A 17,732-nucleotide genomic window follows, 5' to 3' on the forward strand; every position below is an offset into this window, starting at 1 on the left:
TTAGATTGGATTGGATGTTATTGCTTTGGATGTTTTTTCGGCGGTTGGGATTTAAATATGGTGGTTTACACTCACACTATATATCCTCCTGTTGGTTTTTTATGCTTTTCTGGCAAGGTTTTGAGGGCTACTATCAAACCTCTCCTAGTCCCCCTGTTGTTGTTGGCGCTTTTCCCACTGTCACTTTGGAGGATTTGCACACGTTTGCTGAAGTTTGGGGTGCATATGCGACTGTTTTGGAGTCTCAAGTGGCTACTTTTATTGCCCTGGATGATCGCTTCGTTTACTACAACTTTTTTAATCATGTTCAAGGGACTTAGTTATTTTTCCTCTATTAATTTTTTGTTTTTTTTTGTTCACGCATTTTTTGTTTGGAATTCCTTTTTTTGGTGTGGAGTTGTACTGCTCGAGATGGAACGATGCGTGAGTATTGTATTTTTTTTTGGGTTTTCAGATGTGGGGTTCCACCTTCACACCCCCCTCTTGTAATTTCTTTTTTTATTAATATATATGGAGTGCTCCTTCCCAAATATATATATATATATATATATATATTCACCATTGGGTGTTTGGGACTTCATGCAGCCCTGAAATAGTTTAGGACTTCATGTAGTCGACTCACGTGAAAGTAAATTCGTATTTTGCATTCATATAAAAATTCGTGTAATATCAATAAGCTTGCTAAACGATTTCAATGATCATGATGCATAGACAATCCATTTTAAAAATGTTCTTTGGATGGCTTCGTTGAAAATCGAGGTGAGGCGATCTAATCGAATTCATGCGGCGTCTCATCTGCAGCTAATTATTTTCATTGCACTCAATTAAATCAAGTATAATAGATCTGTTATTAAGTAGTTTCAATATTGAATACATCAACACAATTCATTTTTTAGAACAAGCAACGTTTGATGGCTTCGGTGATAATTAAAAAGATTAAGACTTAATTCATGTAAGATTCAAGAAAATCAAACTTCATTCGTGTACAATTGCATTTGTCAACCTTAACTTTTGACATGTCTACTCATTCGGCCAATGAAACAATAATGGAGGTCAACAAATATCATCTAAAAACATATGTTGCATGCTTAAAGCTGACCATATTTGTTACAAATTAGTTTACCTTGTGGATCTACAAAAATTTATTTTGATGTCACACTGAGGGTTGCATTTTATAGATCTATTTTGATAGTGAAATCCATCTCTTAGAATAGATGTTGAATGCAAATTTCTTTGGCTCAGCTTCAATAGTTTTTTGAGCCAAAGGCAGGTGTTATCATCAATCTGATGCTTGGTGCAATGGACTTGATGATGATAGCTCTATTGGGTAGTTTTGGAACTTTAGTTTCTCTATCTGTATTGATTTATTCGCTTTAACTGACTTGATGAGAGATTGTCCTAATTTGACTTCATCAATTTGTTAGGAAAGTGAGCATTGCATTCGATCTTATGCATTTAGTTTTGGTTAACTTGATAGAAGAATGCAAGCCAATAATCTAGTCTTCGGGACTTCTAATAGGTTGATGGTGAAAAGTCACCCATACAATGCTTAACACTTGACATAGGGATGATAAAGATGACTGGATTCTTTAAGCTCAGTCACGAGTTTTATGTAAACTTTGTGATCACTTCTTCGATTTTATTCTTTATGCCTTGTCGAACTTTGTTTTTACTTAGTTCTTCATCAAACTTAGTGAATAATATTGATATTTTCATTTGATGATGACAGTGGTTATAATTTGTTGTCATCCAAAATTAGAGGCATCTTATTGGATGGTCTTAATTAATTAGTCAATTAAAAAATTTTCTGAATCAAGATCACTTGAGTTTTGTAAAATTGAATAAGCTTGGAAATGGATAGTTGTTGTCATCATATTATAAAGCAAAGGTTCTTTCACTACAGCCTTTCTTATGGCTTGTTAGTTGAATAGAACTATCATCAACGCGGCCATATTTAGGCTTGTTGAGTCAAAATTATAAAACCTACTTGAGTCTTAAAATTAAGCTATGGAAGAACTTTTCACTTTCATCATCAGATTGAGAGAACGGGAGCTCCTTTCTTTTGGCCTTAGAACTTTTTGAGTGGGAAAAACAATGAATGACTCTGCCATATTTGGGCCTGTTGAGTCCAACTTTTCAAACCAATTTTAGTCCTACACTATAGCAATAGAATATTGTGTTTTTTCAACTTAACAAATTGAAACTAGGGAGATTAAGAAATTTCTCAATTGAACCTCTACATTTTGGCAGTTATGGGAGACAAACATCAATTTTTAGATTTATCTTATACATCTTTTGCTTAGAGATAATTTATTTTTCAATAAGGTACAAGACAGTAACTTTGATGATAATAAATTTAAATAACTATTTTGGAATTTATGCATAGAATACGATGTCAACCCAAAAAATAAAAATGCCACGTCATACAGGAGTAATTTTAGCAATATCTACATCTAGGGACTTTCGCATAAAGCACAATGTCAACCCAAATAAATTAAGAAAATGTCTCTTTTTGCAGGGAAAAATTTGGCTATTCATAAATATATAACTTTAAAATACCACATCATGCAGGAAAACTTTTTATAATAACTTAGAAAAGTATTCATGTTACAAGAGAATATTAAGGTTTAAACACATAACTAGAATGAAGAAAATTTCAGATCCAAACACCAGTGCACAAGTAGCTTTAATAGGCATCTTATGAGTTGTACGAAATGATTCATTATCTTGTATGTCATTCTCTTTTTAAGTAGCTTTACAATAACTTATTGAAAGCCTCTGCAAAAACATTTGCCCTTGGAATATAGATAAATGAAAATTATCAGTCAATTGTATCGCTCAAAGAACTAGTATATTTTTAAAGATAATGCAATGTGACACACTAAATTTGTAGACACCGTTGTGAGTGAAAATATTGATCACTCACTCAACAATAACTTAGTTTAAATGGAGCAATTTCAGCCCATTCGAAGAAATAGTCAATAACTCATAAAATAAAGCGATGTCCCATGGATGATGGCCGATTAATCAGTTTAATTATAATTGCACCCCAACACTCAAATAGATAAAATGCTACAATTAAGTGTAATTGGTTTGGCGGCTGATGAATGATGGACTCGACACTAGTGACACTTTTTTGCATGGTTAATGTAGTCTTTCACTATCAGCACTCAGTAGTAATTCTTTCTACCTGATTAGTGTGCACTATAAAGTCTTCATGAACTTCAATTACAACCTTGTTGCTTGATCAATCCCTAGGCAATGTAGCCACATTTAATCGAAGGACATAAGGTAAAAGGTGCCATTAACAAAAGTGATAAAAAATATGTATTTTATGAAATAAACAATGAAAGGCTTTCTCCAATCATGTTGCTCTTCTACCATGGAAGTTGCACGTTGATTTTGGTAAGTAACTTGCGAGAAAGTGTGAGAAACAGCCAAATCAACCTGAAACTTCCATGGTGAATAATACACACACACACACACACACACACACAGAAAGAGATAAATAGAAAAAGAGGGTTGTTCCATGGCTGATTTGGAAGAATTCGGCCTAGTGAGAAAAGTTGGCTAGATGGAGATGTTAAAAAAGAGCTGGATAGTGGGTAACCGACAACCGACAGACTGAGGAGAAGGGGTGTCCAAGAGGCGGGCTTGCTCTCAGTCTGAGTAGAGACAACACAGCTATAGAGAAATTGGGGAAAAAGGGAGCAGGCGCGGGTGCCTGCTCAGGATTTCAAGGAGCGGACTGCTGTAGCGTGAGGCTAAAGGATAAGCACAGGGGAGGTGGTATAGAAGTGAATGGGGAGATCGAGTTGAGATGCATGACTAGAGTGGGAGGTTGAAAGGAGAGGTGATGGACCAGGTTGGTCTGTCCATAATAGAGACATAATCGGGAATCACAAAAACTGTTGCATGAATATGGAGTACGGTAGACACGAAATGGAGTTGGGGTTCTCGTCCTGATCGCGTGAGCAATGGGGTAAAGAAACTGAGGTGTTTGGGACAAAAGCAGCGAGACACAAACCGGAAGAACAGAAACCAATTTGGGAAGTGGGAAGTGGGTGTTGGGTGTGGCAGTGAACTCGATAGGGACATCATCACGATTATCAGTTTTGGAATGAAGAAGAAACATGAGGGATGGATCCCCATGCGTAAATGGGATGAAGGCCTCCTATGATATTCTACCACAAAGGAAAAATGGAGAGAGTGCGCAAACAGCTCTAGAAATGGAACTAGAGTGAAATCAATTCTAATTTATTTTAAAATTTTGATTTAAAATACATAATAATATTAATTTATATATAAATATTACTATTAAATTAATTTAAGGTAGCAGCATTTTCAACAATAATATATATATCTACATGTATGTATGTATGTATGTATGTATATATATACATACATACATACATACATACATACATACATATATATATATCTACATGTATGTATGTATGTATATATATATATATATACATACATACATACATAAATACATAAAGATGTCGTCGTCCCACCGCTCTCTGCTAGGGTTCCGCCCCATAGCGAACCCAAGCGTTTCGATTGTCGCTGCTGCCCCGATCTCCCTAGCGTTTCGATTGTCGTTTCTGCCCCGATCACCTCTCCCTCAAGCGTCCGTGCGCCTCGTCGATTGCGGCGAAGAAGATGCGACTCTGTTGCGTCGTCTTCGCAGCGTTGTCGACGACTCCACTGATGCTCGCTCGCCCGTGCTCATCTCCTCTACGATTGTCGTTCCTTCGAGCCCAGCAAAGCAAGGATTTTCCTCCTTTGCGCTGCTTCGCGCCCTGCGACGAAATCACGTCACGGCTTGTCTACCGACCGACGTGCGCTGCTTCTGCGTCTGCGTCTGCGTCTGCGTCTGTGCCGATCGACGTTTCTTGCTATATAAATGGCATCAGGGCGTTCCTACGCCGCCGCCCTCTCCAGTGATAACCCCATCTCTGCACCTCTTTCGAATATGTTTCCGCAACGATACCACGACAATTTTGCTCTTGGCACTGAAACCGGATTTCTCAAAAAAGCTTCTCGTAAAAATGTCAAACATGCAATCTTTCTCACTGAGACAGAAATCTCCACCCTAGCTGCACCCTGCCGACTGTTCTTAGTTGGTAAGTTTCTTTATGAAAATCCTAAACTTGAGCTAATTCGAAAGAACTTTGAACAAATGAAGCTGAAAGGAGGTTAGAAGATCGGTAAATTGGATGGTCTTCACATTCTTATTCAATTATCAAATGATGAAGACTACACCCATTTGTTCGCAAGAAGACTTCTTCGAATAGAAAACCAGGTGATGAAGGTTTTAAAATGGACAGTGAATTTTAACTCTCCTACTAAACCTCCTACCATTCCTGTTTGGCTGCGCTTTTCAGGTTTGAAGATCCATTTTTTTGATCAAGGGCTTCTCTTTGCTTTAGCGATGGTGTACGGTAAACCCGCAAAACTGACACGCCTACATTGAATCTAACTCGGCCTTCAGAAGCCAGAATTTTGATAGAAAGCGATATTACTTCACCTTTTTCCGGGAGAAATATGGATTGACACACAACGTCAAGGATTTTAGCAGCAAGCATAACTTGAACAGATACCACTTTATTGTACCCACTGCTGTATGTTTGGACATTCTCCTTCTCAATATTATTAGTTGCATTCAAATTTAAAACCTTCAAGTAAAAACGCTTCTGGATCTGCCCCAGGTCCTCCTCCGCCCCTGAGGTCATTCCCACAGGCTATTGAAACACCGGTTGACACGATGCCACCTCCCCCTCCCACTACCAGAGATAATACTATCTTTGTTCTTCCGACTGATATATTGGCAGATGGTTTACTTAGGCCCGATAATCAGGATAGTATCGAAATTCCACATCCCCAGTATGCATCAGGTGTTGAAGAGACATGCTTACCATCTCTTTAGAATCAGAATGTTGTTACTGCTAGTCAGAAGTTGGGGGCTCATTCTCTCCTACATGCCCAACAATCTGTTGACCAACGATCAGATGAGCCAGCTCGGATGAGGAATGACAGGTATACACATCTAGAAAAAAAAGAAGAATGGAGGCACACCTTAGCTTGGGAACTTAATGGATGATACTCTAGTAACTTCCAATAATGGAACGACACTCGACAATTTGTTAGTTGTCTCGTCTCCGCTCCTAGAACCAGAGGCAGAGGTAAGACCAAGCTAGCTCGTGCCTAGCAGCTTATTTCCTGCAAGTTTTTTTTTTTTGTGTTTTATCTATGTTTCATCATTTTACGATGCTAGTGTCTGATGTATCATATGGGTAGGGCACCTTTTTTCGGTCCTCTCATACAACCTCCATGTATCTTTCCAATTTCAATAAAATTAGCCCTTGGGCGTTTATAAAAAATACATATATACATACATTTTTTTTTAAAAAAAGCCCAAGGGCAAATATATTAATACGGAAAAGATACAGAAATGTTGCATGAGAGGGCCTAAAAAGCCTAACTCATACAAAAAAAAACACACACACAAACTCAAATAAAACAAAGATACTTAAAAGAAAAAAAGAAAACCAAAAAGGCACAAAAGGGCACAAAGTGCTAGGGACGTCCCACTTTAGTCCTTCTGTCTCTAGTTCTCGAAAGTGAGCCGGCTAACAAATTAGTAAGATGAGTACCATTGCCCCAGTAACCACAGTATCATCCATCAGATTCTTGAGCTTCTTGAGCTCAAGAAGATTTTAAGAAGATTTTCATTTTTCTTCTTTTTGGATGTGTAGATTTGTCATTCCTCATCCGATGATTGACTCATTTGATCAGTAGATTCCAAAGGTGGACGAACAGTTGTAGGTCGTTACACATCATGACCCCATGAGTCTGAGTAACACTAACATCTTTCTGGATCTAATGAGACAGTCGTGAAACAGTAGAAGTATTTCCACATGTATTATCGGTGATAGTTTCTAAGGCTGACGGGGTCTGAAGAATGTCTCTCTCCCCCACGATAGGAGGTTCCAAAAACGGGGGAGCTACAAGTGGGGACTGAATGGTTGACATATTGTCTGCGAGAAAAGCGACGTCTCTTTCTGATAATCAATAGTGTCGAAAACTTAAAGGTCATCAAGAGGAGATGGAATCACAACCTCTAACGGAGCAGATTGTTTTTTTTAATATGAGATGGGAGTGTAGATAATGACATTGAGAACTGGAGTGTCCGAACATATGACAGTTCGAACAATATGGCGGAAAAGACTCAATCCCTACCTTCTGCCAATATCTTTGGTGTTGTGTGCCCAACCAGATTTCCTCAGAAGCGGGTAAAGTGATGTTTCTTTCAACAACTACTCTGATTTCAGATGAACGGGAAAGATTAAAAGTAGGGATGTCCGTCTTGAGTGGCTTCCCATAAGCTAAGGCAATAGAGTACAATACTTTTTTAGAAAAATAATAAATTTTAGACCAGGGAGGCAAATCTAAACATAAATGATTGGCGGTTCCGTCTGTGGGTCAAAATTCGCAGACCATTTCAGAATCTTCATTACTCTGTTACCAATCTATATTATCTTTCTGGCAAATAAGCGTATGTAATCATCTTCATTACTAATTTGAATAAGAATGTGTCTCCCATCTAATAGTCCAATTTTCCACTCTCCAACAAGGTGCATAAGTTCAAATTCTTTACGAATGAGCTCCATTTTAGGATGACCATATAGAAATTTTCCAACCAAATTCAGACGACAGGAGTAAGCAAGTTGAATATCTTCAACTTCTGTAAAAATTATGGCAGGCTTCCCATCCTTCCTAACAGGTTTCTTGATGTCCTCCGCCCACTCAAACGAAAAAGGGAAAGGTGGCGATTTAGGTGTGTCTGAGATGTGGACACCCACAAGAGCAACTGCATACGATCTGTCAGAAGCCATCCTCAAAGGTAGGTGCGGCCTTCAGAGAAGAAAGCAGCCCTGCTCAATGAGGGGAAAAAGCTTCGAAGGAAAGAAGAGAGGACGCCGTGAGACGAAACGGGCGCAGAGAAGCCGCAGAAATCGCGAGTTGTACTCGCGAGAGGGAGCCACAGAGCGAGGAAAGACGTGAGACGAGCCGCAGAGTGAGGAGAGACGGGCCCCAGAGCGAAGGCGCGAGGAGACGCGTCTCAAAGCCGGACGCGGGGATGACGAACTGAAACAAACGCACGAAGCCGTAACGTCTCAGATCCGGAGAAGAAGACGAAAGGAATCGAGCGCGAAGACGAGCGAAGCCGTAACTGTTGTTAGGGTTAGCCATCGAGCGAAACCCTAGTAAAGCCGAGCGGGAAGGAAGAAGAAGACGCCATTGCAAAAGTGCAATATATATATACATACATACATACACACCCGCGTATTTTCTCTTCTGTTAAAATTCATATTGGGTGTAATGGTCTTCACATTTTCAACTCACACCCAAGTAAATTCGTATTTCACATTCATACAAGGATACATGAAATATGGTTATTCTTTCTAAGCAATTTTGACAATTTGGATTCATTCAACGTCGCATTTGTAGCTAATTAATTTCATTGTACTAGATCAAATCGATTATACACGATCTCTTATTATGTAATTTTGAGATTTTGAATACATGAACAAGCCTATATTGAGAACGAGCAATGTTTGATTGGCTTTGGCAAGTATTATAAGTAATTAATTCTCAAATGTTGTGTGATCGAAGTACATCAAACTTGATTAGTATATTACTGTGTTCGCCGACCTTAACCTTTGATGTGTCTACTCGATTCGACCAATGAAACAATAATGAGTATCAACGCTAATTCTATTTTCCATATATTTTTTATATCATTTGCCGCAAGTTATATAAGACAATGGTCTATTATCAATCTAATTCATTTTTTTTCATAGATATTATGAATTACATGTATATTTATTCTATATATTTAAAATTTGTGAAAGCTAGCTACTATATATTATGGTTGTTTTTATCATTCCTTTTGTTTTGAAAATGTGGTGCATATCAAGTTTCCGGGCTATAAAATACTAAATTAACATTTATTAAAGATAGTATTGAAGATTGATGGCAATGTTTAAAAAGTTGAGTTCTACTTCTCACCTGAATTTGAGCTTTAGGGTCTTGATATCTATTTCTCCTTATCATTAGTTCCAGATTAATTTAAAGTTCCAACATCAAGGAAAACTCATATAATAGCAAATAAGTTGTACAGAATTACCTGATTTAACGACATTTCTCCATGTTAAACTAAGGATTAAAGTAACCAGAACCGCCCACATTAAAAGCAATCAACAAAGCTATACTTGTTATAACAGAAAGCCATACTAGAACCAAACCTGAAACCAAAAGAGCCAAAAATGAGATTTAATAGTTTCAGTAATTTGTCAACCAAGAATGCACAATTGAAGAAACATTTAGAAGGAAACTCGTGAGAAAATTACCATTAGAATCAACCAAGGCAGTCAATGGCTTTAGCGGGGAATTTTCAGCATTGGGGACACCTTCTGTTGAAGTAGTAGATCGAGGAGAATATGACTCTTCAAATGTTTTGGGATTAACCGTTTCAGATGCCACTATGCCCTGAAATTCCTCACTAACAAGCAACTCAGCCAGAACATTCATAAAAGACTCCCTCTCCCTTGCATAATTAGGACTACTTCCACGTTCTCCAGAAAGGTTACTTGCTTGATCATAATCTGAGACCTCATCATCAGATGAATCACTTTCAACCTTTTCTACCCAATCATCTTCTTCATCCTCAACATATGCTTTGTATGTCAGACGAAGTAATATCTCCCCCGCTGACTGCCTTCCAAAAAATCTCCAACCACCTCGCAGAGTTACAATCCTATCAGAGGGAACAGTATCTTGAAGAGATACAAGCTCAACCTGATATGGTAGTAATTTAAAAATATGAGCACACACGTGAACTTTGTAACAATCTCACGCATAACATGAGCATCATTATTCATGAAATAATGAACTGTGATTGAAAATCAAAGACAAGATTAAGTACAACTTCCACGGTGAGTACCATGACTGTCATCTTTGGAAAATACTCGATTAAAAAAGTGTTATTATGTGATAGATTAGTAAGATATGATTTTACTAATTGAGGATATTGTCTCTATTATCTTCCTTATATTTATATATACATATATAAAATGAAATATACAAAGCATGGAATTTAAACAAAACATGCTCCTATTTTTCTTTTAACAAAACAGACTTACAAGATGAAGCTGTTGGCTTGCTGTTAGCAAGAAGCACTCACATAAACATAGTCACCATCCTAAGGCAGATAACGCACCAATTAGAAGACTATGCAACAGACCGATGGCACTCATGAAATTAAAGTTCATTTCACAAGTGGATACACACAGAATCTTGTTCATTTAAAAGTACAAGGAAAAAAAAATAGGTAAAAGTAAAAGGAAAGTAAAGCATCTGTTTTACAAAAATATTTTCCTCCATTTGAAGTAGAGGCACTTAATTTGCTTACTAAGACATGGCTCCCATTAATGCTCTATGGCATTGAATGTTGGAGTTTAAAAGAGAAACATAAAACTAAGTTAAGTGTTGTGTTGCCAAGAATGATTAGGTGAATGAGTGGCTTTACACTTAGAGACAAATGTTAAATGAATATATCCGTGATACAATATATCCGTGATACGATACGGTTGGTGTAGCTCCAGTGGTGAACAAAATTAGAGTCTTCTTAGATGGTTTGGTCACATTAAACGTCGACCATCTTATGATCCAATTAAGAGAGTAGATGTTTTTTATTCGACTTATGTCAAGATAGGAAAAAGTAGACCTAGAAAGAGTTGGGCATATTGGATAAAAAATGACCTTAATTTATTAGAATTAAATGAAAATAAGAAAATCGATAGGACGCAATGGAAAAAAGGGATTCATGTAGCCGAACCCACTGAGCGGGATAAAGGTTTATTGTTGTTGATGTTGTCCTGCTTAGATAAATTGAAATTTTTATATGGCCATTGCCACGTAATATCCTATGCTCGGTGGTGTCATCCTTTTTTCTTGAACTTATAATTTTGCATAAGGTCTAATCATACTTAACCATAATAGAGTCTTCACCATTATCTTCAAATATTTATATCTAGGCTTTACAATGAGGCCCTGTGGCTATAAAGCTCTGTAAACTCTAATATCTGTAGCATTCATAACATAAGAACCCATATAACTCCAAGAAGAATAGTACTCATACATAAGTACCTTAGCTAAAGATTATTAATCTAATTTATAGTTCTAAATAATCATTTTTTATTTTGCAAGGATGGACTTTATAGAAATATTTGTATCATTCAATGAGCTTTTTCTATTACAGAAGGCACATGGATATTCACCACATATTTTGTTAAGAAAATTTTTTGAAATGAGAGATTCAAAAATAAGTTTAATATTACTTATTTATGAAAATTCTATTTGCAGTCATTGGAAAGTGCCAATCCGCATTAGGAAGGAATCCTTTGAATATATTTTCAATCATTGTGTTTATGTTATCAGATGTTTTCATTTTTTTTTCTTATTTTGGAGGAATTCCTATTTTGGTTCCTTACATTATTATATATGTAGAAAGTATAATGCATTTAAGCTGACGAGAAATAAAATTCTTTCTAGAATTCAACACGGTATCAAAGCCAATAAATCTTTCGTTTGAGTTCAAGCGCTCCGTCTCTTTCGTCCTCTAAAATCATAAAGGTGTTCTCTGTGTCTCGCCTGCTTTTCCTTATGCATCAGCAATTTGAGTGCAATCTAATGGTGTCTCCAGCAACATCTTCAAGAACAGCTTCGAATACCCTGCTCTTCTCTTCCATTATGTCCTTCTCGTATATGTTCTACTCATCTCTTCCTTCACTCCAGTGATTGCTCCATCTAAGAAGATCCATCATCGACGGCAATGGATCTAAGAAATTTTCGACGATGTCGCTCAACAGTGTCGTTTGACGCTCATGTATGCATGAGTCATCTCCTCTCTTATGCGTAAGGCCGCCGCTTCAACTCCGTCTCTTCCACTTGAGATTGTTGCTCCGTCTCCTCACAGAAGAGATTGTAGGGCTCGGTATCCTACTCTTCCACTCAAAAAGAACGCTCCATTTTGTTGATTCGTCTCTTCCTCTTGAACATAACGCTCTTTTTTGTTGATTTATAATCAACCATATTACAGGACTATTCCCTCTTTGATACGTCGTTGTTGCTGAATCAACAAATGACTTGTCATTTGTCATCGATTCGGCTTGCTCTAGCCAATGTCTCACAAGTCGTCGGCTTGACAAAGGCCCAATCACCTCTTGTCGAGTATCAAATGTGTGAAAATCGAGAGTTCATGTTTGCCCATTAAGCCGAGCAGTAGAACCAACGGTCCTTTTTTTGACAGAGGACTGCACGACCGACCGGTCCATCATGTAAGTTGCTGAATCAACAAATGACTTGTCATTTGTCATCGATTCGGCTTGCTCTAGCCAATATCTGCTCTTTTGTCATCGATTCGGCTGCTCTAGCCAATGTCTCAAAAGTCGTCGGCTTGACAAAGGCCCAATCACCTCTTGTTCAGTATCAAATGTGTGAAAATCGAGAGTTCCTGTTTGCCCATCAAGTCGAGCAGTTGAACCAAGGGTCATTTTTTTTTACAGCGGGCTAAAGCACGACCGACCGGTCCATCATGTTTGTGCTAGTCCAACAAGGAAGTTACACCGGATGACACTACAATGGGGCGGGAATTACCGCCCTTCTCCCCTCCCTTATTTTGCCCACTATAAATATATATTCCTTCTGTCTAAGGCTCAGTTTTTTTTATTTTAATTTAAGGTTTCCTCCTCTAGGCATTCTTCTCCCTCTTATGATTGTATCCAAGGACAGATATTGCTCCGGCTGTATCTTGCTCTTATGAGGTGACTATCTCGACGTACCCAGCGCATAATCCTCTTCCCCTGCTCACTGTTTCCATCTTGTGCCCCTCTTCCTTGCTGTTGCGACCGCTAAGCCCTCTTTACTTGTTGCCACTAATGCCAGCCTTACATACTTCCCAGCTAGCGACGCCAACCTCTCCTAACTCCAATTGTTGTTGTTGTCCGCCTATCCTACACATATACTGCCCACACCACCACCCTTCTTGCGACTTAACCCCTACAGTCAACCCTCCAGCACCCAACTTGCTGCCACCCCGCCTTCCTACAAATCCAATTGCTATCACCATCCCTTCAAGGCTCCCTCCATGTTGCCGCAAACCCTCAGACCATCTCCCCCTCGTTGTCTTGCCAAATTTGCCACATATGACCTCGCCCTAGGAGTTTGTTTGTGCTTGTGTTCTTTATTTCATATTTAAAAATATTTGTATGATTTAATTTGGAGTTTTCATCAATAATATTTTGTATTATTAGCTTCTCGGAATAACTACAGGATTATTTAGTATCAGAGCTCGCCAAACCCTAGTCTTATCCTAAGGTTTCCTAGTACCCGCCTTACTTTTCCACCAAAATTTTTTCTTTCCTATCCTCAACCGCCCCTTCCAAACCTAAACCCTAATCATGCCACCGCGGAGATACATGTTGAAACCTACCCAAAATGAGATACAATGGGAAATTGGCCAACTTCAACAAAGGGTCACTAAGATTGATTATGGAATCCAACGGAAGAATACCCTCGACCGCGATCTAGAGAGTCGAAGGGAAAACTGGGACGAGGATCTGAATCCATTCCATAGGGAAGACATCAGTGGCGAGGAATCAGCCCCGTCGTTTTGAGATTCAATATCAAAGGAGGTCGAGAGAGGAGCCCACATATGGAGGACACAAGGACTTCGACATTAAACTGGATCCACAAGATTTTGCTGGAGGTATGAATCCAAATGATTTTATCGACTAGCTGCAATCAGTTGAGCAAATCTTTGAATATAAGAAAGTGTCAGAGGATAAACGGTTAAAATTAGCCACCCTCAAGTTGAAAAAGAGTACCTCCTTATGGTGAGAGAACATTCAGAGCCAAAGGAAGAGAGAAGTCAGTGATAAAGTTACCAAGTGGGAAAAGCTGAGGAAAGAGATGCAGAAGAAATACTTTCCACCTCATTACCTCTAGGACATGTCTCCGAGGTTCCACCACCTACAGCAGAGAAACCATTCAATGAATGAGTTCACAACACAATTCGACCAGTCGCGGATGAAGTGTGAGCAGGCAGGAATCTTCATTCAGGAAGGAATCTTTGGTCAGACATTCGTTTTATAGCTAATGCGGCCGACGTGGGTACCTCTGAAGAAGTTGACAAGACAGGACAAGGAAGTGACAGGATAGATCCAAGAGGAAAGAAGTCCAAAAAAGGCAGCTCTTCAAGTACAGTGTATGATTAGGAATTTTACTTCTACACCAAAAGAAGGGCCATTGAGTAAGTAGGGAATAATTTACAAATTCAGGCTATCAAGAGTCCGAACCAAGTCCTCCTGACAATCATAATGGTACCAACACCTCAACCCAAAACTCTCTTACACAGATGGTTGATGGCTTTAATCAACCAATTGCATACAAAAAAGAAATAAGAGAATGCACTAGTCATCCAATTAAAGTATATGTAGTTTATGAGAAGTTGTTACCTTCTTATAGGACATTTTTGACAAACTTTGAGTGTGCAGGTTCCCAACTCTAACCAATACGCTTTAAAGGTTCTAGCATAGAAACAAACAGTTGAAGAAATTTGGGCTCTAGAAAAGGAAAACACGTTGAGATGTATAGAATTATCATATGGCAAAAATTATGTAGGTTGCAAATGGATATTCATGATCAAATACAAAAGAGATGAAAGTATAGAGAGATTTAAAATTAGACAGGTTATCAAGGGCTTCATGCAGTCATACGAGATCAACTATCAGAAAAATTTTGTACCTGTTGTCAAACTTAATACTGTTTGAGTTTTACTCTCTTGGAGTAAATCAAGATTGGTCTTTATACCAACTTGATGTCAAAAATGTCTTATTGAATGACGATCTTGATAAATAAGTCTACATGAAAATGCTTATAGCCTTGAATCAAAAATACTATTTTGTTTTTAAGTTGAAAAAATTCTTATATGGCTTGAAACAATATCCTGACGAGTTAGCCTAAACAGTAATTGCAAACGAATGTCATCAGTGTCATGTTAATCATACTATGTTAAATCTAATTCTAGAGACAGAATTACTGTTCTCATAGTGTATGTAGATGATATTACCTTGACAGGCGGTGATTCAGACAAAAATTATAAGACAAAAAGGATGTTTGCAATAGAATTTGATATCAAGTATCTCGAAAATCTCTAATATTTTCTAGAAATGGAGGTAGCTCGTCTAAGAAAAGAATTGTCATATCCTGAAGGAAGTACATCATAGAAATGCTAAGTAAAAGTGTCATGCTTGAGTGTAAACCTGCTGACATACATATAGATTCTAACAAAAAGATGAAAAAAAGTGACGAAAGTAGTCCAATTGACAAAGGAAGTTATCAATGACTTATAGGCAAACTACTTTACCTATCACACATAAAACCTAATATTGATACTTAATCAATGTAGTAAACAAGAACATAAATAACCCAAATGAGGATCATTTGTAAGCAGTGAATAGAATTCTGAAACACTTAAAGATCTCCTGGAGATTAAAATATATACAGATGCTAGCTGGAAAAAATAAATAACTGATACAAAATCAAACAATTGATATTGTTCATATGTCTGGGGCAATCTCGCTACATGGAGAAGCAAAAAGCTAGGTGTTGCCACTCGGAGTAGTGCAAATTTTGAATATCATACTTTTGCACTAGGAATACATGACTGATTGTATACTCGAATGCTATTAAAAAAATATAAAGTTGAGATGAATGACACAAGTAAGATGTTCAGTGATAGTCAAGTGGTTATTTGTATAGCAAAAAATCTTGTGCATCATGACAGAAAAAAATACATCAAGATTGACTGATACTTCAACTCAATAATGGAATTGCCTACACGATTTCAAACTGTTGATACTCTTTACCAAAGCACTGTCAATGATCAATCATGATGAACTAAATTCAAAATTGATTTGTACAATATATAAAACCCAACTTGAGGGAAAGTATTGTAAAGTGCCAATACGTATCAGGAAGAATTCCTCATAATATATTTCAATAGTTATTTTTCCCGTTATTAGATATTTTTTATTTCTATTTTTTTTATTTTGGAGGGATTCCTATTTTTGTTCCTTTCATTATTATTAATATTTTTTTTTGAAAAGCCCAAGGGCTGATTTTATTAAAATAGAAAGGATACATAAAGGTTGTATGAGAGAGCCCAAAAGAGACACCCTGCTCATACTATACAAATACAGTAATACCCCAATAAAAAGATACAGATAAACTTAATAAAAAGTAAAACAAATTTAAAACATGCAGAAAACAAGTAGCTAGGGACGAGTCAGTTTAGTCTTGCCTATTCCTCTAGTTTTAGGAGCGAAGCCAGACAATAAACTTTGAAAAGTCGTGTCATTGCCAGAAGTAACTAAAGCATCATCCATTAAGTTTCCAAGTTGGAGTGTGCCCTCAATCTTCTTCTTCCCCCGAGAAGTGTAAACCTGTCATTCTTCATCTGAAGACTGATTCATGTGATCCTCGGTCTGATTTGATGTTAGAACCGTAGTAGAAGGAAAAAACAGTCATTGGCATCGCGATAGGTTCCAATGTATGTGAAGTGTGAATTGTTACCTCTGCACCTGATGCTTCCTAAATAGGAGTTGTGGGACTATCCTGATTTTCGGTTCGAACATTATCCGTTGTAGGAAGATCAGGAGAACGGATCTCAGGGGCAGACACTAACTCCTGTCTTGTGGTGATTCCCTCCTTAGGTTGGTTGTCATCAGGTTTGTCGGGAGCGCATTCAGACACATGGGGTGCACTAACAGTGTATTCCTGCTTTTGAATGTTGGTTCTCAACTGTGGGTGCAATTTGAAACATTTCTCCTGCGAGTGTCCAAACATCTTGCAGTGCTTGCAGTAGTAAGGTTTTTTGTTCCATAATAATAATAATAATAACAATTATTATTATTATTATTATATAAATATATATATACATATATAAAAGGTGAAATGCATTCAAGCAAGCGAGAAATAAAATTTATTATGGAATTCTACAATAGTTTATTTATTATTTATTTATTTTATTAAATGGACATCCAATAGAGCTAATTTAATCAAAATCTAAATGCCTTATTGTCTCGCCCCGGTAAAAAAAATCTCACTAGAATAAACCCAAGAACTAGCCTAATATAACTCTTAAGAACTTATAAAATACGATTAGATTTCAACAAGTGTATTCTAGTATAATATAACCCATTAGATTAATCTTCTCACTCTTGTCTTAGCAATTTAAATTTAGATCAGGAAATGTTGTCTTCAAGAATTTCAAATAACCGAAGTCACCTAAGAAAACCCTAAATTTAGATCATGAAATGTTGTTTTCAAGAATTTCAAAGTTTAGATTTTTCGAGGGTTGGATATAAGAAAATCAAAAGGGAGTGGCTCAAAAGAGGAACAGTTATTTTGAGGAGTCAATGGGGTGAAAGGTAGGGGATGTCATAGATCCGAGGGGAACGTCGGTAACTTCCCAACTATCCTACAATTGGGTTTTAATTCTAAAGAGACATCCTACACGTTGTCGTGGTCTCAATCACTGTCTCAATCACTGCTCTCCGTCCGCCTACTTCCGCGCTCCGCTTCTTGGAGAGACCACT

At 37.5% G+C, this 17,732-nt stretch overlaps 1 protein-coding gene across 1 annotated transcript in view; it reads right to left on the reverse strand.

Annotated features, from left to right (window-relative positions):
* Nucleotides 1–17,732, reverse strand: part of LOC110025614 (extended synaptotagmin-2-like) — a 66,724-nt gene that overhangs the window by 7,236 nt on the left and 41,756 nt on the right. The window contains exons 7-8 of the mRNA XM_020726192.1: nucleotides 9,423–9,870; nucleotides 9,200–9,317 (exon numbers count right to left, since the gene is read on the reverse strand). Coding sequence (XP_020581851.1) covers nucleotides 9,229–9,317; nucleotides 9,423–9,870 — 537 coding nt within the window. The 3' untranslated portion in view covers nucleotides 9,200–9,228. The remainder of the gene's footprint in view (nucleotides 1–9,199; nucleotides 9,318–9,422; nucleotides 9,871–17,732) is intronic.

This window comes from Phalaenopsis equestris, unplaced genomic scaffold (assembly GCF_001263595.1).
Source record: "Phalaenopsis equestris unplaced genomic scaffold, ASM126359v1 Scaffold000315, whole genome shotgun sequence".
Classification (NCBI taxonomy): Eukaryota; Viridiplantae; Streptophyta; class Magnoliopsida; order Asparagales; family Orchidaceae; genus Phalaenopsis; species Phalaenopsis equestris.